Source organism: Malaclemys terrapin, chromosome 19 (assembly GCF_027887155.1).
Source record: "Malaclemys terrapin pileata isolate rMalTer1 chromosome 19, rMalTer1.hap1, whole genome shotgun sequence".
In the NCBI taxonomy this organism is placed as follows: Eukaryota; Metazoa; Chordata; order Testudines; family Emydidae; genus Malaclemys; species Malaclemys terrapin.
The window spans coordinates 5387401-5410576 of NC_071523.1; the positions used below are offsets into that span (position 1 = coordinate 5387401).

Genomic DNA, 23176 nt, shown 5'->3' on the forward strand with positions numbered 1-23176 from the left:
CTATGAAATAATTTGATTCTATGTGGAAAGGGGCAGTCGCGCTTGAACTAGCGGTGCTGCCGCCCCCCCCGGCTTGAAATAGAAATAACAAACACCAAATACATGGTTTCCATGGCTTCCAGCATCAGTACCCCCACTATAAAAATTGTTCCAGCACCCCTGGAAAGGGGAGATGGCTGGATCTTGCTGTTGATAAATCTGTATTGTTGCTCTTTGTTAAATGGATAACCTTCTCTGAGTGCGAAATTGCACCCAGTTTCCCTCACAGCTGTTAAAAAGCTGCCTTCCAAGGAGAGGCTGGGATGAGATGCTGGGGGGGGGGATAGTACAGTGGCCTTATAAGCATCGAGTGTTTAATATCTACTAGACTCCCTGGAACCATAGCTTCATATCCTGGCAGGGTTGATTCTGCTCTTCCTTCTTCTGTACCGGGACATTGAGTTACATGTTGCTAAATATGGCTCATTTAGATGAGACCTTTAAAAATAAGGTCCTGTCTAATCTGTGTAAACACTAAGGGCCTAATCCTGTAAACAGTTAGGCATGTGAGTAACCTTTACTCTTGCAAGTAGTTCCCAGGATTGGGTGCTTGCAGGATTCAGTACTAAAGATCCTGGGGCAGTTTGCGTAAGAGTCTGCTCTGGTATGTCCTTTGCTAACATTTCTTCTCCCTCCCACTTTTGTGAAAGGTGCTGATTGGTTGTCAACTTCCCCTCTAACCCCAGATGAGGTTGTATAGCGTGGTAGTGGCTGCATGTGATGGTGATAGAGACGACCAGAGCTATAGAATTGTAAAATAGTGTAACATGGAAATCACACTTATCTAATATAAAATGAACTTGTGCTTGCTTTCACATGGAATACTCAATGTAATTGAGGTAAATTTAAATTTGCTTATATGTATTGCATACATATTTTAGACAGAATGTAAGACACTTAGGGCTAGGAAGATTCTTATGGCCCTGATCCTGCAATAACATCTCCATGGGTGGATTCTGGCACCCATGCGGTTCCATTTGAAGTTGTTGTGGTGGGGTGCGCTGTGCAAGGGTCTACTATAAAGGTCCAATTGTGAATGGGATCTAAGACTATAAGAATTGTTCATTCCCTGGGGCATCTGGCATTGGCCACTGTTGGAAGACAGGATACTGGGCTAGGTGGACCTTTGGTCTGACCCAATATGGCCGTTGTAATTATCTACACCGCTAGTGAGGCACAATTTTAAAACGGCAATGTGATTGACAGTAATGTTGCACAGGATTACTAGTGTAAAGTGCATTTGGGGGTGGAAGTTGCTATGTAAATATTTTAAAATATGTGTAATTTGAAACCTCATGCTTTAGGGATTAAGCCGATCTCTGTTAGGTCTCATCCTGATCTAACACAAAGGACAGATTATCCCACATTTGCCTAGAGCGGGGATGTTTCATCTTCCTCTGAAGCATCTGGTACTGACCACTGTCAGACAGGACACTGGACTAGAGGAGTTTGGGTGTGATCCTGTCTAGTAATACCTGTGTTCCTAACTCTAATTTAAGATGTCATGTGGGATGAAAATCTGATTTATTTGTACTGTATTTATGGTATTCCTATGGTACATATCACGCTGGTATTGAAGCACTATATACTGCTATCACTTGTCTACTCTCTGGCCAGAGACTGGCTGCTGTGTTTTGTTGTGAATTTATTCCTAGCTGTATAAAAAAGGGCCCGACGCTGTGCTGTTACACCGGTGGAAATGCTGAATAACTCTATCCATTTCCGTGGAGTAACCCCGGCTTTACGCTGGCATTTCTGAGATTGGCATTTGCCCCAAGGGCTTTGTGGGTGCCAGCAAATTCAAGAGGCAAGGTGGGTGAGGTAACATCTTTTATTGCTCCGGCTTCTGCTGGGGAGAGGAGACGAGCTCTGGCCAGACACTGAGCTCTTCTCCAGGAACTTCAGACACTTATTTCCCTGACCCGAGCACGGTGGCAGGGAAGACCCAAGCAGAGTGGGATGTGATGCTGCAGGAGGGAAGGCACCAAGGGTTAAGCAGGCTCCCATCTGGGGCAAAGAGTGTCAGGGCCCCCAGCGCCACTCTCCTTGAACTCAATGGCACAAAGTGCTCCCCCATTGACTCCAATGGGGGCGGGGTGGGAAGGGACGCCTCACTCCCATCTCCCTCCCTCCATTTTTTTTTTTTTTTTTTTGCGCAGGCGCAGTGGCGTGAGGAAGCAAGCCGTGCGGAAAACGAGTCATTCTAGCGCAGCGCGTGCGCAGTGAGGCCGGGAGGCTGGCGGCCCAGGGCGTTGGGAGCGAGCGCTCCGCTCTCCCTTCCCTTCCCCCCCCTCCCCGGCCGGAGTGCGCCTGCGCCGGGCTTGGCGGCGGTGAGAGAGGGAGCGGGGAGAGCGGAGCCGCCACAGAGCGCGAGAGAGCGCGAGGGGGAGGGGGCGCCGCGCTGCCGCCGCCGCTGAGGGGAGCCAGGAGGGGAGCCGCCGCCCGGAGCAGGGGCCCCGAGGGATGGTGTCCGCCGCCGCCGCGAGGGGAGGCAGCTCCTGGCACTAGGGCACAGGCCGGGGCGCGGGGGGGCCGGCGCGGCGCAGCATGGTCCGGGAAACCAGGCACCTCTGGGTGGGCAACTTACCGGAGAACGTGCGCGAGGAGAAGATCATCGAGCACTTCAAGCGGTGAGTGACCGGGGGGGGGCTCATGGGGGGGCCCTAATTCAGGGGGGGGGGCAAGGGGGTTTCTCCGCCAGGCTCTGCGCGCGCTGCGCCCCCAGTGTATGAACTGGGGGGAATCTGCCTGTGGCTCCCCCCCTTCCTGGCCACGGGGCTGTTAAGGGAGGGGGCACGGTCTGTGCATGCCCCCCCCCAAAATAGCCCAAGCAGCTTGGAGAAAACAGGATCTTCTATGGCTTCCCCTCACCCAGCGTGGAGCCAGCGGTGAAGGGATGGGAAAATCTGTCTCAGGGTATCATAGCAACTCCTGCGGATACTCACCCCCATGGACTGTGTGTGGAAATCGCTCTGATCCCAGGCGGGAAGGCGGGGGTGGGGGTGGGGGGGTTTGTGGGTGTCCGAGGAGAACAAAAATATCTCTACGCGTCCCTGCACCGCGGTGAAGATCTTTGTGGTCTCCTGTAAGATAAAATCCTGGAGGTTTATAATGCGGAAGGAGCTTCCTGGAGAAATATTGGAGCCTCGCAGAGCAGGAGCAAAAACACCCCAAGGATGGAAAAGCCAGGTGAAAAGAGGGAATTCGCTATTTTCTACGTGGATTGGATATTTTGTGAGGTACAATGTATTGGAAACAGTTTTTAACCTCAGAGGCTGGTCATCTTCCTTCTTGGTGCCATGGTTTTAAAAATCCTTTCTCAGTGTTGAAATGAAGAGGGTTTTTGTTTTACATTTTTTTTTTCTTCATATCAACCCATTCCATTACTGAAGGTAGCTGGATGCCTTGCACTCAGGTGTGAGCAAGTGACTGTAACCACCGTGCATCTTTGGTTAGATGCTTTATAATGAAATTAACTAAGAGGTTTGTAAAGTGAATGGTGGGAACTTAAGTGCTTGGAAATACAAAGGTGAAACTGAAGATCACAGAAATGCTTGAAGAAGCCAACTCCCAGTGGATCCTTTCACTAAGAAACAGTGTTCTGGAATGTATAATACTGGAGCGTGGACTGGTTTTGTTTTAGAGAGACAAGGTGGGTGAGGTAATACCTTTTTACTGGACCAACTTCTGTTGGTGAAAGAGTCAAGCTTACACAGAGCTCTTCAGAGCTGGTATTGTTTTTTTACATTTATAAATTCTATATTCTCTCGCTATATATATTCTATAACCCCAATCACATAGGCCATAATGGAACAGTAGTTTGCATGCTTTTATATTTGTCCTCCCCTCTTCATATTTTTCTCTTAAAATATCAAAGTTTAAAAAAAAGGTTTGTGTTCATCTGTCTGGTCTTAGTGGTATTTAACCAAATATTTTGTTTTACCTGTTTTGAGGGATTACATTTAGTGGGTGGAAGATTAAACAGCGCTTTTCGGAAATGTGGTCATCATAAGGTTAACAAACTGCACTAGAACCTTGTTAAAAGAGTAATAAGGAAAAAAGAAATAAGTTCTAGATGTGCATTATAAATAGCCAGGATTGGGTCTAGTCTCACACTCCAAAAGGGTTCTTAAACTTCTTTTTAATCTTTCTTACTACTGCTTAGTGTAGGAATATTATAGAGTGTCCTTAATAGTGAGTCACCATGGGAAAAATAGACTTGGTTACTAACACATGAGGAGCTTGGACAGGGAAATGGAAGAAGGAGCAGGAGAGCTGCCCTATGGCTTTTTTAATGGAAGATGATTGATTATTTTCATTGTTGCTTGATCTAAGATATTAAATCTTCATCTTGGAAGCGTGCATGTCTGCATGTAAAGCAGGGTTTGTGAATAGTAAGCTCATTCATAACCACTTAAACTAGGCATAGTGTGTGTGTGCGCGTGCGCCTATTTGTAATCAGTCCCCCATTATTTTAAACTAGGAAGTGAATAAAGCAAGAGATTGTGATTTGAATCAGGAATTAGGCAGGGTTATTTAGTAAGAAGAGTTAGCTGGGCTTTCCGCACTTGCTACCCTTAAAATCCTTGTATATGAAATATTTCATTTATAGGAGAATGAGCAGATTTAATGCATATTGCTGGAGTGGATATATGTAAAATGATTTGTGTTTAGTATTTTGCTCTCAATCATCTTCCCTCTAAGGTGCCACAAGTACTCCTGTTCTTCTTTTTCCTGTAAGGGATGTCTGTCTTGTCATTGCACTGTTTTCAGTGGTTGGGAAATTCACATGCACAAATGTGCAAACACGTGCATTGCAGCATTTGCTGATCAGTGACATGCTGCTAGCCTTGTCCCTTGGCAGCTCTGTCTATCCGAGAGAGCATTTGCATGCTTTTTGGTGTGTCCCTTTTATAGTGCAGAGGCAGGGAAAGGGAAGGAGGAAACATTCAAAGAGATTTCTTTTCAAGTGGTGGATGGTGCAGCGGTCTGGCTTGTGTGAATGACTTTCTAAAATGGCGGCTAGGACTCAGTTTATGTGGGAAAGAGCAGAGCAGATCTCCTACTGCACAGAAGGAGGTGGGGAAACTGCAAAAGGAGGCAGCAGCAGGAGCTGCGTAGCAAGAGGTTTCGCTAGGCTCCCTGATCATAACTGCATTTAGTTGCAAGACTTACTTTTATTTTCCTTTGCACATCTTAGACTGTCAAGAAATGAGTAGAGTTCATGTTGTGTGTGTACGAAGATGTGATCTATAAAGGAATCCCTTCAGGTCTTTTTAGGCACCAACTAGATGGTTTGGTAGAGGTTCATTCCGGATATATTCATACTTGCATAGTGTTCAAATTTGGATTGTATGAAGAGTGTAAATTGTGTGATAGGCTGGGGCAGAAAATGAATCGGAAATGGTTTAAAACTAGATACGAGCATGTTAGTTACTCAGAGCAGGGAGGAAATTCAGCCATACAGATCTGTTAACATTGCATGAAACTAAAGGAAACAACCCTTCTCTGCCTCTGGAACCCTGATCATTAATTAGGTTGATAATATTAATCAGACGTTCATATTCCTATGATTAAGGCTTACACACAGAACATTTACTTTTCTCATCATGGTAGTGAGAGTCTGTATTAAGCATAATTTTAGTTATGTTGGTGATCAGGGAATATATAAACATTTGGGTTACTCTAGAGTATATACTCTAAAACTCTTAGATCCAAGCATGATTGAATTTAAATAGCAAAGATGAGGAGTACTCAAATGAAATTGAAAATTTGGCATTCTGGTATTTTTCCTTTTTTCACATGACATTTTTAAAGCAGGAAAAAGTTGCCATGGTACTGTTGCTTAGAGATGGATCAGGAAAATGGCAGGATCTGAATTGTTAATTGCTTTTTTTTGTTTTTACCTTTCTGAATTTTGATCAGTGGTTTTGGAAGGAAATGCACATCGCTTAGGCAAAACCTTTCATTTCTGCACAACTTGAGTTTTCTTTACAATTTAGATTTTTAGCTGGTTCTTAAAAACAAAAATCCCACTCCCAAACCGTGCATTTATATACGTGTACACACACTCCAAATCAGTAATAGGGGTGTGAAAATCTCAACATTTGGTCACTGATATAGGTATTAATATTTTTATTTAATACTTTACATTGTTTTGAGCTGTTCTTAGCTCTCTAAATTACTAAATATGTGTTGCTTAAAATGGTTAAGTACCTATCTGTTGAACGAAGTTTCGGTTAGCAGCGGGATCATCAAGGGTACTGTATGTGCACAATAGAGCAAGCCTTTCTTTGTATGTTGGTTAGTTGAGTGGGGGAAGGGACAAGTTACCCAATAATTGTATTGCAGTCTTGTTTTATTGTGGCAGGAGCTTAGCTCTGCTGGACATATACATATGAAAGGCAGCTGCCTGAGCTTGGATATGTAATGTATAAGGAAAGACTAGCTCTTTAGTTTGGAGCTCTTTTCAGATTTAGCTGATCTTGGCTAAATCAAGTTCCCACCCATCCCCCAGTCTGAGAACAGGAAAGAATATGCAAAGAAGCTGACCAAGCAGTATTACAAAGTTGTAGTTACAGAAGCAGAAAAGAGAATTTGTCAAAAATATATCATTACAATAAATGCTAGATACAGCCAAGGAATAGTCAATGTCAGTTATATATATAATTTCTGTGTACCAATATTTATACTAGTTTTTCCAGTTGTTACCTGTAAAATATATTGCTTTGTCCATATATAAGCATATGTGTAAATTAAATCTTTTGCAATTACACTCTCGTGCTAAATATTTATTTTCAATACTGTACTGTAACTGAAATGGCTGGTTTTAAGAAGAAAACTGTTACACCCTTTAAGACACAGTAAGTGTACTGAATGGGAGAGACTTTCATTTTTATTAATTGTAACTTCGGGAAATTTGCTCACTTTGGTTTGCAGTCTTTCTTCATATTTTGGGAGAGGTTTATCTAGGCATAAATAGAAGTGCTTTGTAGCAGCAGTTTCTTCCAATATTTTATCTATACTGCTCTTTTAAAATTCAGTTTTCTTTTGCATAAATTGAAGCGATATTCTTTGGTGGTAAATGCTTGCCTTAAATTGGAGGAGAATAGCGGAGTTGTCAAGAATTGTGACTGATGGTTGACTTCTGTGCACAGGGTGTCTTTAAAAATCATTTTTCAAAGCATATTTCTGTCTTGCTGTTTTGAAGAGGTTGCTGATAAATTACCATTTGCGAATTTAAAAATATTTGGGCCAGCTTATGTGTGCGCACACTGTATTTGTGTCGTTTTCATGTAGGCTTCAAAATATACAGTTACTGACTGATTACATTTTGTTTTCCATTGTATCTCAGATCTTTAAACTCTTGCAAGGCTTTAAACTAGCACAGGAAATCAGGGAAGCTTGTTCTTAAAATAGTATATTTCATGCTATGATCTCTGATGCTGGAATTCAGTCTTCATTAAAACAGAATATTTATGAGTGAAGGCGTTTCTTCATTGCAATAATTAAAATGAACCCAGATTATTATACTCTTGAATGGTAGAAAAAAATCATTCACCATTACTGAAACAGATGCCCAGCAGCTTGCAGAACAAGGAGACTAAATATAGTAACATTTGTCTATAGCACAAATGCCACTCTTCCATACTTTCCCCCTGTTTTTTCCCTTTGGATAACCAAAGACCTGTTGCTTTGCCTCAACTATTTGCATTTTAAATGGAAAAGACCAATGAGACTCTTTAAATCATTAGGAGTCGTGTAATTTTGATATGCAAACTTTTTTATTGTGTGGGAAATATTAGCCTGTGCAGTGGGAAGATGTTCTCCGAGCCAATATTGTGAGTTTAAAGAAACGCAAATACTATTTTAAATTTTAGTTCTTAAAGTTACAGCTTAAAAAAGGCCTAATGCAAATATTTTACATAACTGTTAATGTTGTTCTAAGCCCGTTTTAGAAACCTTGTGTTCTTTGGCTTCAGGTTGTCTTAACTTCACGTTGAGGGCAAGGTGGAAATAGAATCTATTATTTAACAATTTATATACTTTGAAATATGGTTACACTTTGAAGAGTCAGTCTGTAAAAGGGGCATTGTGGAGATTCCGTGTTTTTCATTTACTTCCATATCTCATTTTGCTCAGTTTACAAAAAAATAAATAAATTTTTTCTAACAGCAAATAGTGCAAACTCATTCTAGCGTTGTAACATAAAGTCAGGTTGTGTGCTTTATGGCTTATGAGTTGCCACTGATAAATAAAGATTATACAGCTGAAGTTGGTCAACACTTCTGTGAATGGTGTAAGGGGCGGAATAGAATCCAGTGTGGTCTCCCAATAGCTGTATTGGCTCTGTACTGCTAACCAGAGCAAACTTTGCTTTGTCAGAATGCCAAGCAGATACGATCTGGAATGTGTACAGGGATCAGAACTGTTGAGTAAGAAACTACCATTATTTTTAACACAGATGCTTTTCTGAATGTAGCATTGGCAGTCTTTGTCATTGATTTAAATGAGAACAGGATTGGGCCAATAATAATAGTAATAGTTTTCCTAGTAAAATTCTCCAACCATGAAACCAAAGTACTATGTTCCCAGGTCTGCAAAACAAGTTTTGTTACTTATAATTAGCAATGGTACTTTGGTACATCAGTTCAAATGTAAACATAAAGATGACCTCACTAAATCAACTATATAGTCAAAATAAAACTGAATATTCCTGTCCAGGCTTAATATTTGGGGAGAACTTTTTTTATAAAAAAGGGTCATAGTGAATTCTGATTATGTTCTCTTATTTTGAATGAAATAACATGGAATTTTGTGGCTTATTTTTAACTTCAAACAAGTAAAAGTGCTTTCGTATTTCATTAACAATCCCCACATCACTTGTGAGTGGTTTATGGCTATATTTCCTTGTTGAAAGCAGCCATTAAGCACAGTTTAAAATATGCTTCAGCACTTACTTTAAAGGTGGGCTTTCTTGGGGTGCAGGAAGGGAGGAATAAAGCTAAAGGTAGGATGTATTTTATTACGGTAGTGCCTAGAGTATCTGATCAATATCAGGGCCCACTTTTGCTGAGCACTGTACATAAGCATAGTAAGACAGTCCCAAATACAAAGAATTTAAAATATAGATAGAGAAGATGGAGAAAAAAGTGGGAGAGAGGAAATAGTATTCCCATTTTTCAAGTGAGGAGCTGAGAGATTAAATGACTTCCCAAGATCACTCAGGAAACCTCTGGCGTACAGGAATTGAACCCAGCTCTCATGAGTCTCAGTCCAGTGCCTTAAACCCCAAGACCTACTTTTTCTCAAATAGGTTTTTCCCATTGCTAAGGCTATGTCGCAGTATTTATGTGGCTCACAGGTATGAATAAAGAACCCCCCAAGCGACATAAGTCACACTGATGTAAGTGGTGGTGTGGATAGCGCTATGTCAGCAGGAGAGCTTCTCCCGCCAATATAGCTTCTGCCGCTCACATAGGTGATTTTATTATGCCGAGGAGAGAGTTGTCTCCCATCAGCATAACGCATCTTTGCCAGATGTGCTGCCGCGGTGTATGTGCCGTAAGTGTTGAATGAAGCCTCATTTGAATATATCCATGAGGCAGTGTTACTGGTGCCAGTGGAGTTTCTCCTGTTTCTTTATCATTTTGACTTAATCTCCTAAACTTCTCTTGCTGTGCATCTGTTCCTAACTAAGCTTGATCCCCTGAAGGCCATGAGCACTAATTTCTAAATATCCTTTTAGGTTTCTGTGATGGAGTTGCTAGGCATATTGTCAAGCGGTTCTGTCTGGAACCACCCACTTCTTCCCCAAGACTTAGTCATTTCAGGGATGTTCTTCAATAGCTTATGATCTGTGAATCTTTCAGCTGCTTCAGACTTTATTCCTCATATATAGGTGAGGGGTTGCAGCTTGTTGAGACCAAACTTTGGTTTGGGAAACTCCTGTATATTTCTGTTAGCAAGAAACTCATGAAAAACTGCAAAAAGAACACACATCTTGACTGAGCTTCCATTAAGCATTTTTATATCGTTAGCTGTATAAGAAAGATGAAGTGGTGTCACTGTACTACAATTTTCTGTAATCTGGTGAGCCTTTTTAATATCTTCAGTGAAGTATTTTCACAGATCCTTGTTACATTTGATTTGATTTAGAATAGCTTCTGTTATCACTGCAAGGGCTACTTCTAAGTAATGTCATATTTTAGTATTTCTGTGATTCCTTCCAGCTCCCTTTGATGTTGTTATAAAGTAATCCCATGTTTCCATAATGTTTCCCGTAACAGCTTTTCAGACAGATTGTGCTATTATTGATGCTTTATTGTGTAAGTTCTTGGTTTATTCAAAAACTAAGCACCATACACACCTCTTTTGGTGACATTTTTGAAGTAACTGTTTAGACCAGTGTTCTTCACTGCAAGACCATGAGCCAGTGGCAGCTCCCATGGACCATAAGTGTGGCTCCCTGTCGATCGCAATCTCCATCTCCGGTGACACAGTGGGGCTGCAGCTAAGGCAGGCTCCCTGGCCCCACGCCGCTCCCGGAAGTGGCCAGCAAGGCCCCGTGGCCGTGGGGGGTAAAGGGGCGAGCAGAGGTCTCCATTCACTGCTCCTGCCTGCAAACACCGCCCCTACAGCTTCCATCGGCTGGGAACGGGGAACTGTGGCCAATGGGAGTTGCGGGGGCGGCGACTGCAGAGAGAGGCAGCGCGCAGAGCCCTTGGCCTCTTCCAGGAGTGGCGTGGGGCTGGGGCTGCCCGAAGTAAGTGCTGCCCCCTTCAATAGGCAGGTTCTGAATAGCTCTTCCACCACCCAACCTTTAGCCTCCTGGAGCCAGGCCTCCATATCCCCTCCTGCACCCCAAACCCCTGCCCCAGCCCTGAGCCCCTTCCCACAGCCCATAACCCCTCCTACACCCCATACTCCCTCCTGGAGCCAAACACTCTGCCGTAGCCTGAAGTCCCCTCCTGCACCAAACTCCCTCCCAGAACTTGCATCCCTTACCCTCTCTGGCACCCCAAGCCTCCGCCCTGAGCCCCCTCCCAGAGCCAGCTCTCCATGTCCCCTCCTGCACTCCAAGCAGTATTACCAATAATGGTAATATTACCATATCAACCAACAAAGAACTCTGACTGCTCAACCGTCTGTGTCAGGTTGATGTGATTCTCACACTGAAGGTTTTTTTGCCAAAGTAGCCCCTGCTTCAAAAATAGTGAAGAGCACTGGTTTAGATCATATTAACTGCTAAATTTTGGTTCCGTTGGGATAATTGTTGGAATCTGATTCCATTTGGATCCTTTCTTAAATATTTATTATCATGCTGATTTGTGTTTATGGAGATGATTTCATAATAATTTTGAGTGTCTTGGGAGATGCACAGATATTAAATCCATTCCTCAGCTTAAGATAGTGGAATATTATTTACTTGAAAGTTTTAATGTTGCAGTGTAAACAGAATCCTGATGCCATGTCATTTTACATGCAATGTAAACTCATGTAAAGCTCTTTCACACTTACACCGACCTCCTTTTCAGGTCTGGGAAACTTACTCAGTGACACAGATACACGTGTCACAGTGTCCTACAAACTGGAACAGACTGTTTAGCATAAGTGGCATCCATCAAGGGTTGAGATGAGTAGATATCCATATAGCTGTAGCACCTTCATGTTTTGCCAGCAACCCAGGACTGGCTTAATTAAATCCACTTCCAAAGTAGAAATAATCAGTTTAAAAAGATTATTCCCTGGTGAATCCTTGAGGAAGTGGGGAAATGTCAGAACAAAGTTGTACAGATATTTGTCCCTTCTCCACTATCTTTCAGCACTGTAGTGAAGAGCAGATTGCTTGGTTCAAGGAGGAGGAGTTTGGAACTGAGACGTTCAGAAACTGCCTTGTGACGCTAGTGCTGTGTTGGTTGAGTTTTGTTTTGCTACCAAGTGCCCACTAGCAAAAGCTGTCTTATTGGTTATTTAGTGCATTCTTCATTGGAGGGAGATTAATTGTGAGCTTTCATGGTGTTCTCAGATGACAATAATTGAAGAAAAAGGAAAATATTTAAACAGTGAACTAAGGAATAAATTAGAAAATATAATTATTTAATCACTGTAATCTGATTTGTTTAGCCACCTCTTCAGCATGCCAATTTAAAACTCTTGGGAAACACGATGCTGAAGCTGGGAAATCAAATATTGTGCAACTGGTTAATGGCTTACATTCCCAAGATCTTTGTAGTGTACTGTTGGGCATTGTAAATGGGTAGCTTTAGACAAAGGTTACTATTTTGTAAACTGGACTAACAAATAGCTTGCCTGTCATCTTTAAAACCTAATGTTCATACTGCGATAATACTGGGACTACAAAAGTGTTTCACCTCCCTGTTTGTTTGAAGTATTCTCAATCTTCTGTGGGTGGTTATCAATAATATTGGGCTCCCCCAGTCTGACTAAAACTTCATTAATGCTGTTTTACAGTGATGTTTTAGGGTGGAGTGAGTGCTTTACTTAATGTGCTAATTGTGTCACAGCTTCAATATTTTGATGGTTTTTATTCAATCTACTGTACTCTCTAATTGCAGCACATGCTATATAAAAGAATGTAATGAAGGAATAAAGATGTAAACTTTTAAAGAGACCTGTCCATGTAACAAATCAAAACAATAGTGGTCCTTAAAAACACAACACAACATTAAAGCCTTACTCATAGACTTCAAGGTCAGAAAGGACCATCATGATCATCTAGCTAGTCTGACCTGCACATTGCAGGCCATAGAACCTCACCCACCCACTCCTGTAATAGACCATAATCTCTGTCTGAGTTACTGAAGTCCTCAAATCATGGTTTAAAGACCTCAAATAACAGAGAATCCACCATTTACTAATTTAAATCTGCAGGTGACCTCCAGGATTTCTGCCAATCTGACCTGGAGGAAAATTCCTTCCCGACCCCAAATATGGCAATCAGTTAGACCCTGAGCATGTGGGCAAGACCCAACAGCCAGACATCTGGGAAAGAATTCTGTAGTGTCCCATCACCGACTATTGTAGATATTTGCTTCTTTTTAAAGAATAAACTCCCATGTACCCAAGTATAAAGGACAACTGGAAACTAACCTGGTAACAGAATAAAATCATTAATATGAAGACAGTGTATATGAACTAATCTGAAACCTATTTCATAAAACAGAACTCTTGGAAATGCACTTTGTTGTGTAAAATTATATTGTAGGCTTCTGCTATCCTTTTCTCAGACTCCTACATTACCAAGGACCCAACTCTTCAATGTCAACCTAAAGGTATGTTGTGACCTGGCCCAAGCCGGGGAAGCTAATAATTCAACCAGTGGACCAAGGTTGGGGATGAATCCTGGTCATGTGCCACCTGAGGCACGGTGTGCATACACTGAGAAGAGTGGGGAATCATGAAATATTTAGTGTGCTTGAATTGGAAAAGTGTTTCTTTATTCTCTTAAAAACTAGCTACAAAAGCTCACCATATAAGCAATATAGACTTTCGTATGATCTAAGTGCCTTCATCAATTATATTAGCTTCTATTTAAAGATCTAAACTTTTGTGTTAAAGGCAAAGAAAACTATGCTTTTGTTCGCATTTTTTTTTTTTTAAAGGGAACAGTATAACGAAGAGAACTTTAAATCATTTCAAAGCCAGAAGATTAAATAGTGGCAGAGCTGTTTTGGCAGAATAATAATTGATCTCCAGCATCATCATCTACTACACCAAGTGGGTTTACTTCCCTATACCCATAGCTGGAGACAGTACCAAATTGGTTGTAGGGACCTCTTGTCCATGAGTTTGGGAGGATGATGGTAGGCATATAAAGAACATAATTGGAAGTCAGATCTGGATGCCAACCGGGTTTTTGTCATTTAGTATTATGGGTATCTAATAAGTTCTCCTTTCTGAAATGGATCCTCCTTTAGCTACTTCAAAAAGCACCGGTGATTTCAAATTTCATTTAGTATATGTTGGCTTTGGAGTGGTGTGAATTTGAGTGAGAGATCCATTCCCTCTAGATAGGTAAAAGTATATAGCTTCCAATCAAACATGAGATTGAGCTAATATTAATGTCTCCACCGCAGGGTGGATAAAAAGAATTTAGGAAAAATGACTGTATTTGAATCAACATAATATTTTAATTCAGATTTTTTTTATTTATGTGTTACTGTTTCTTTCTGTTCTATAGTTATAAATGACAAACATGGATGTTTTGTACTAGATTATAGTTTGTAGAATTTCAGATTTTACATAATATTTTCCTAAGACGTTTCAGATTTAAACTGCTCATCCATGCTACAAAGGACATGTAAAAGTCCTCATTAACTTCCTTACTGTGAGACCAGCACCAACTCAAACAAAATTGCCAATATAATACAGGCTAGTTGCCTATCAATCTACCTTCTGATTGAATATTCGTAAGTCAATATAGCCTGGTTAAAGTATTTCAGCTTTCCTCCTCCTCCACCTGGGTTTGCAGTTTGTAGTCAATGGGACTTGTGCTTTTAAGTCACAGGTTGTTTTGAAAATCCTACTTAAATAGGCTCATAATCACATATATAGATGGGATTTCCAAAACCACCTAGCACACAGTGGCTGTGAACTGAGAAAGAATTTAAGTTTCAGGGTGATAGGGGAAGTTTTCCTCTTTGAACTGAAAATAGTGAAATTTCAGGAATAGATGAACTTCCAGAATTCATGACTATGCCTGCAAGTCCTGTGATTCGTTGTAGCTCTTCCTACTTAAGAAATGGCACAGAGGCTACCAAACTATCTTGGTTACAAGGCAGTTGGTTGATAACTTTTCCTATAAAGACCACTTTACAAAGATAACAGGAATGGATAGTCTCTCAACACCAATGAGCAGTTGCTGGGAAGAAACTATTTTAATAGGTCCATGTGAAATCTTCCCTATAGCTAGGGCCCTACCAAATCCAGGGTCCATTTTGGTCAATTTCATGGCCATAGGATTTTAAAAATAGTCAATTTCATGTAAGAATTTCAGTTACTGCAAGCAGATGCACTAGATAACCCTTGAAATCCAACCTGGGTTCTGATTTTCTTCTCATAGGCAAATTACTGCTGAATGTTCGATCTGAGTTTGGTTGGGGCGTGCCAAAGGCTGCCATTTTGATAATCTATCTCTGAGAATTACAATGAAGATTCACTTGTTTGGGTTGGTATAAATGATGACTGAGAAGTTAACTTCCTACCTATTTGGGTTTCTCCAAGTTCTCTGATATCCGCGCAGACACCTCATCTGTTTTGAAATTTTATGCTGTAGTTTAGTTTAGTCTCCGAGTTCAGCAAAATTTTTAGCAAACATTACTAAAGTGGTGAACCACCAAGCACCAAGGTTAATAAAGCCTTAGCACAAAGCATACTTGAAATACTGTGCTGCGTGGGTGGGGAAAATGTTATTACAACTGTGTTCTTTCCTCGGTCTACTACTGAATGGATGTAAACCCACTTGGCTGGAGGTCTTGGAGAATCAAACTTACCAGATAGGGAATGCAGCAATGAAAACTTAATTATGATGCACTGCATCTTTAAATGTAATTCAGACAAATCCTAGCATACACTGCCAAAAGGAAAAATTAAGTTATGGAAGATTGTTTTTATTTAGAAGATGTTTTATGCACATTACTGATTTCAACTTCTGTAGAGTCCATCCCGAATTTACACAGAAATGAAACCATCACTGAATGTGATGGCTCTTTTTCTGGTACGCAGAATTGCAGTGCTACTCAGCTGCTTGACTTAGAAAGTAAGGAGTAATGTATCTCTTTGAGATTACAGGGCCAATTCAAGTTGATAATCTAATGGTAAAAATTAGAATAAAGCCAATAGACCTCTAATCCTAAGGGCTTGTCTACAATGGCAATTAACAGCGCTGCAGCTTTCTTGCCCAGGGGTGTGACCCCCCCCCCCCGCCCCCCCAGCGCAGCAAGTTGTAGTGCTGTAAAGCGCCAGTGTAAGCAGTGCCCCAGCGTTGGGAGCTACGCCCCTCGCTGAGGTGTGGTTTTTTGTTTGTTCGTTTTTGGTTTTTGTTTTAAGAGCACTGGGAGAGTGCGCCGCGATCACACAAGGCATGGTAAAGCGCTTTAGCATTGCCAGTGTAGACTGAAGCCCTAAGAGAAATTCCTTGGAATTGTCAGGCCTTGTCTGCATGCAGTTATACTGGTGTAACTTAGGATGTGAGTTATTTATTTATTTATTTTTCTTCTCTGACGTGTATATACTGCTAAAACCTCTTGTTTGGGTGCAGTTATACCGGTATTGTTTATTCCCTTTACTGTACGGGAATAGCTGTATGGTATATAGCACCTTTTATACAGATACGAGTGTCTTTAGTAGGGGATTGTACTGCTTTAACTATACTTGTGTAGTTAAAACAGTACAACTTTTGTGTGTAGACAAGCTCTTAGTTACCACACAGTCAAAACTTTGGTTTTACCCCCGCAGCATTAGTGTTCTGAATCTATTGTGAATTCAGTAAAAATTCTGAAACAATAGAATTGCAATTTTACAAGTAATGATCTATCACATTATCAAACTAGATATAACAAAGTGTAAGGGTACGTGCAAATGTGGGTGCTAAAAGAACTCCTTGTTTGTGTTACTTGTTAGCTTTAAAAGTTTTGATACAAACTTAAATTAATCCTGCCTTTTTTAAAAAAGGCACACATTAATGGAGTTTGCTTCAAAGCCTCTTCACTTCAAGTCATATTGCAGTATTTCCAAGAATGCTTTGTGTTCAGTCTTGATCAGCCTTTCCTCACATGTGAATCACTACTGCACTGGAAATGTTTAGTGGCTCAGAGTGGGGTTGTGTGCATGTGTATGCCTGAAGAGCCATGCTATATTTTCTGTGTGTGCTAAGAACAGTACACTGAAGCAATGGGGGCCAGAGCTGGGAGCGGGGCGGGGCAGGGTGGTGCTCCCTCCCTGCCTCCTTATGGGGGCTGGCCCGGGCTGTGTCCCCCTACTGGGTTGTGTCCCAAAGTTTGGGGACCACTGGACTAGATGATCACAGTGGTCCCTTCTGGCCTAAAAGTCTGAGTCTATGGAAAGTAGTTACTTTGCATCTGCAGTAACAACTCCATTTGCTCCTACTGTTTGTTCTAACACTCCTCTTTCTCCTCTTCCCTCTCCTGAGAGCCCTAGCTTAACAACTAACTTCCAAACTTTAATTTATTAATAGTGGCGAATGGCCTAATAGTAAAACTCTGCACGGAAAGATTAGAATAGCTTTTTAAAATTGGTAGGACAGCACCCCTTCAGTTCTTGGGGGATGGACATAAGTGAATGTCTGTTCACTCAATCATGTGGCTTGTCTTCACGTACAGCGCTACAGCAGTGCCATTGTAGCACTTTAGTGAAGATTTTATTCCACCTCTCTGTAAAGCAGTAGCTATGTTGATGGGAAAAGCTCTCTTGTCGAAATAGTTCTGTCTACACGGGGGGGGAGGGGAGAGGTTAGGTTGGTATAACTACGTCGCTCGGGTGTGGATTTTTCATGCCCCTGAGCGACATAGTTATACCGATATAGGTCTGTGGTGTAGACCAGGCTTCTGCTTTTTCTGATGTTACAGGTTTTTCAGGGACTCCCGCCTCTCTGTCTTAGTGGTTTTAGGGGTGGTAGCCTGAGGCTAATCATCATGGCTGTCTAGGGCAGGGGTCTCAAAACACGTGGCCTGCGAGCCGAGTTATTTCCTGCGGCCCGCCATAGGTGCTGACTCCACCAGCAGCCAAGCTCCCCTCCCCTGCCCAGCGCGCCGTGTGCCTGCTCCTCCGCCTACCTCCCAGCGCTTCCTGCTGCCAAACAGATGTTTGGCGGTGCTTAGGACTTTCCAGGAGGAAGGGGGGAGGAACAGGGACACGGCGCGCTCAGGGGTTGGGGCCGGGGTGGGGATTTGGGGAAGGGGTTGGAATAAGGGCAGGGAGGGGGCGGGGACTTTGGGGAAGTGTATGTGCTGGTTCTTCTGGGTTTGGAAGGGTGGTTTTCTTTCTCCTCTCTGGGGATGTGGCTAAGGCCATGAACCACAGGTAACTTATTTGGTAAAAATCCTACTTTCAACTTTTATAATGCTTTTTATCTGAAAGTCGCAAAGCACTTTACAAAGCTAAATAAGTAGTAGTATCTCCATTTTACAGATGGAGAAGTTGCAGTACATAGACATTACATGACTTTCCCAAGGTCATGTAGTGGAAGATTGAAATTAAACCACCTACTTGCTGCTCTTAACCACTCATTTAGAGTGCCTGTTCTAAAAATATACTAATTACTGATTAACACATTTATATCGTGGCTTTTTGGGGGAAGAGGAATCCTGAAACTTCACTATCACAAGATTATTACTTAAATATATTGAGCCAAGTTTTGCTTTTGGATGCATGTACAACTTTGATTAGCGTTTCACATGTGTATAATGGAGGGCAGTGAGTACAGAGGCCCATCCCTGTTTGCTCAATTGCATATTCTCGCTGCCTTGGATTCTTCCATCAAAGCAAATTGCCTTTATGTATGGCATAGCAAGATGTCCTGGCTCTTAAAGAACTATGTTCCTTTTCCCCACACCACCATGTAAATTAATAGATCAAACAGTGTCAAAACATTCTGTTCTACCCATACACTTGATCATTTTACTTCCCTTATGTATAATCATATTTCTAAAAGCTTTCCACCCCATCAAGAAGATGACTTTGTAACAGAAGTAAAACTAAAATTCTGTACTCACTGCCCTCCATTATACACATGTGAAACGCTAATCAAAGTTGTACATGCATCCAAAAGCAAAACTTGGCTCAATATATTTAAGTAAAACTAAAATCTTTCATGTGCTGACTTTGCAGTGTTCCTAATACATGTCCTGAAATGATACGTTAAATGAGAATTGCAAAGCAAAAATGAAAACAAAGTTCAGCAAAGATTTACTGTGTAGGGGGTCAGAAGTATTTAGCACGTCATTCTTGGATAACCCAGGTACAAAAAGTATCATTGACTGTCTGTGCTGTTTTGTTTTTTAAATCTTCCATCAGTGCACCTCTGCTGATGGTGTGCTAGTGTGGACAGGGCACAGGGTTTCCACTGACATGATGGTAAAAACACGTGTGCCCCGGCTCCTTAGCATGCCTACTGTTGATAGTCAAAATTGAAATTTCCCATAGAAAACAACCCCCAAACAACCAGCCATTGATAGCCATGGTGTCAATAAGGTTTCAGAATGTGTCATTCTGAGACAGTTCAAGCTGAAAATGAAAACAGAAGAAATGGATGACTTGCCCATCTGGCCTGATACAGGATTTTGCTAAATTCCTCCTCTGGCTCTACGCAACCATTATATGCCCCATGAGCACTTTGGGAAGAGTGCATGTGGCTAATTAGCTAGGCTAAGATAAAAGTGGGGAAGCTATATTAAAAATTGAATTGGTCACATAAATCACCTTAATGGTTTTCATAAACTGATTCCTTAACTGTTGCTACTGTTGAAGTTGAGGGCTCCCTGAAGCATCGTGCTTGCTGGGAGAAGAACAACTAGTGAGAACACCCTCAAGAACAGCTGTTTTTTGCTAAGGGCTGACAGTGTGGATTGATTTAAATCAGGGAAATTTAAATAATTTAAATCGCCACATTGAAAGCCTTGATTTAAATAATTGATTTTAATTAACTTTTCCATTTGTACTTAATTCCTAAAGAAAGATGCATTCTCATTGGGCGAGATAGCATTACAACTAAGAACCTTCACATTATATTTGGTACATCTTTTTACTACCTAGGAGAGTACACTATAAGTATATATTTAAGCAATTATATAGTTTAATGTTTTCAGCTTCTATCAGTTTTTCATTTTTAGTATGTTAGAAAATGGTGGTGAATATATTGCTTATTTACTAGATTAACTTTTTGCTCCTGATTTGTTTTAAGCTGCATTAGGATGGTAACTGGAATTTATATACTTTGTATGTTTAAAATAAATTTTATTTTTATTGAACAAAATAAGCCCTCAATATAGTACATGAGCTATTGTGCCAATTGATAGTTTGACCTCAAAAGTTGGATGTTTTCCCCCTGATTCTTTCTTTATATAGAAAAGTAGCCTTTAACTCAAAGCTTTTTTGATAGAGGCTCATGGACTTACGGATTTATTTTTTTGTTTAAATGTTTTAAGAGTTTATAAGTAGTTTAGGCCTTATATTTTGTATTAAATTCAGATTTCATTTTAAGCAAGTTTATTTGCAAAACAAGTTTATTATAACTTAACAAAATAAAAATCAATTTAAATAAAACAGTTTTTCTTTATTTAAATAATCATTAATATTTATCCACCCTGGCGGCTGGAAGCTCAATAAAAGCCTCTGTAAATAAATTTTGGAGAAGCAGAGCTGGAAGAATATTGCTATCCAGAAGCGGTGCTACTGGAAAACAGTAGGAGTGGGATAATTAAAGCACTTTTCTGAATCATTGCCTTCAGACTGTCTGTTCCCATAGTAAAATCAGGATGCTAGTGTTCCCATGATGTCAGTAGCTTTCATTCTTGCATGGTGTGCTGATGAAACTAATATAGAATTTCTCAAACTTTTTGCGTAGTGTGAACTGGATCTAAAGAGAACTCTCCCATTCATAATCATGCAGACCACCTCCCCTCTCACTCACAATTGCTTTAACATCCCTATGGCACCTACAGCTGCTTCCAGGGAAAAGTAATATTAGAAAAGCATTTGATGTATATATTTAGCTGTCTTTAATGTGATGTACCATCTTGGAAACATGGAAAGCCAGCACCATGAGACAAGTCTGCTCTACAGAACCAGTCAGCAAGTACTCCATAAATTATTGGTGGCCTCTGTTACCTTTACGTTAAACCTAGTGCTTTAATTTTACACCCCCAAGTTTCTCTTTACAAGGTGTTGGTCCAGAAATCAGCTCCACTTTGGACTTGGTGTTGAGAAAGATACAGTATTTGGATCAGTGGTATAAACTGGCCTTGCTGGTTGCTTGCCTCTTAACATCTATATTTATTTTACAGGAATGTCTTAACATCATTTCAATCCTGCAGTATTTTGTTAAATTTCAAAAGAAAATAAAAGCTTGTACGGTAGATCAAATCAAGGATATCAAAGGGTATCATTTGATAATTGTAGTAAGCAGAAATGGTTACATTAAAGATATTTTCAACATTTCCAAAGTAGTCAGATTAATCTTGAAGGGACAGCAGCATGAATGAGGTTAGCAGTCTGCTACAAGTAGTCATTAGATCAAGCTATTGTTGTTGTTTCTGCAGTGCCAAGAACCAATATAGAACCATATCCAAAGGTCATTGAATTCAATGGAAAGTCACCTATTGACTTCAGTGGACTTTGGATCAGGCCTGTAGTAATTAAAATTTGGATAGAGATGTTTATAGTAGATACTGCTCTTGGCTTCTTTTAAGTTCAGCTACTTGGCGGGTTCAGCAGCCCTATGTAAGTTTCTGTATTTGTAAATCAGCATTTGAGTTATAATTTAATAAATTAGAACAGTTTCGGAGGTTGTTTTGAGTGGCAGTGCAGTAATGATTAGCAGCTGAGTTCATCAGGTTACCTTTCTTTGAATGTTTATTTGAACTTGGCTTGAAATGTACTTTTTAGTGGATGTAGTGAATTCAGTTTTGTATCTCTGATAATGTAGACAGAATTGAATTGTTAAAATTGATATATTTGCAAGCTTGGGAACATAGTTCTGATTAACTTGTTGGTTTTTTCCCCCTTGTGAATGAAAATGCCATGGTAATATTTTTCACCACATGGCTCAATTTGAAGTAAAGCAGAAAACAAATTTTAGGCCTGATATTTAAAATGGAAAATTTTGGATTTCCATTTGTTCAAAACCAGATAAGCATATTTCATTACATTTCCAAAATATCTGATAGAGTGTACTGTAGCTATTCACCAGCTATTAAGATTGAAGGAGTTGCACAGCTAAAACCAACCACCTTAATTTGGGGTTCTCTGAAAATTGAAAGAAGTTGGCGTTTGTGTGGTGCAAAGAAATGTAAAATATCCTGTTGGTCTAATGAAAGTGCCAACTAAAGTTTTATGCAGGCTTTAACTGTAAAACTCAGCAGTCAGTCCTTTTGTATTTAATAACCCGCACTTTTTATTGATAACATCAGACCGTTTTCAGGTTGCTTAGGGGAAGATTAACAATTATGAATATGCCCTGAAGCATTAATTTGGAGACCAAGGGAAAGCTGATTCTAGCAGGAAAAGAACTCTTAACCTCTTCCTTCTCCTTTTACATAATTTCAGATGTCCCAATGTAAAAATGTAGAGGTATTTTGTTGGACTGTTTTTTCTACCAGGCTAATGGAAACTGCATAATGGTACTTATCTTTATATAGTGTTGTCTTTAGAGTTCTGCGCAGTACTTCGCGTATAGAGGCTTAATAGGGAAGGAGCTCTCTAGGAAGGGGTTCGACTCTTAAACCTAGAAGAACCAGTGGGACAGACTTATGGCTTATGTGGGCCAACACCTTGGGCAACCTCCAGTGGTCAGAGAAGCTTCAAGCAAAGTAACAAAGAGATAACGACTTATATTTTCCCATTTTTCTTTTGGTTTAACCTGGTTAAGTGTTGTAGTCCAGTGAATTCCCTCTGATCATTTAGACTCTTTGTACAATGAATTCTGGCGTACACAGTAGAATATCTCTGACAAAGACATCCTTTGCGAACAGACAAGGACACAAGTAAAAAAAGAATAACGGTATGTATCTTGTTCGTTTGACATGTATAGTACTTGATGTACTTCAATGCAAAACTCAACCTTAATTATTGGATCACAACTGGAAACTTCATAGCATAGTATGGTGGGTAATTTGGTAGAGTAATGAAGCCTTAATAATAGGAGATCTTACTACAGCATGTGTTAAATCCTTACTAAGAAGGAGAGAGCGTCTGCCATTTTTCAAGTGAACTATGGAGTTTGTAAATTAAGGCATCTATAGTTGAAGCTTTTGTTTTTCTGCCTGTTGTGAATTTTACACCAATAACCTGATTAGCCTGCAAAGGATGGGGGACCAAGGTTATATTTTTGTTTACTATTTGCCACCCAGGCTACTCTGTCTTAAAGGCAAACTTTTTA

At 40.6% G+C, this 23176-nt stretch overlaps 1 protein-coding gene across 5 annotated transcripts in view; it reads left to right on the forward strand.

Annotated features, from left to right (window-relative positions):
• Positions 1 to 2439: 2439 nt before the first annotated feature.
• Positions 2440 to 23176, forward strand: part of SPEN (spen family transcriptional repressor) — a 95590-nt gene continuing 74853 nt past the window's right edge. For 4 of the 5 annotated variants that reach the window (XM_054009154.1, XM_054009156.1, XM_054009155.1 and 1 more), the window contains exon 1: positions 2440 to 2669. In XM_054009154.1, coding sequence (XP_053865129.1) covers positions 2587 to 2669 — 83 coding nt within the window. In that variant the 5' untranslated portion in view covers positions 2440 to 2586. Of the gene's footprint in view, positions 2670 to 3565; positions 3692 to 23176 lie in introns of those variants that run through there. The other variant, XM_054009158.1, reaches the window with a different exon arrangement.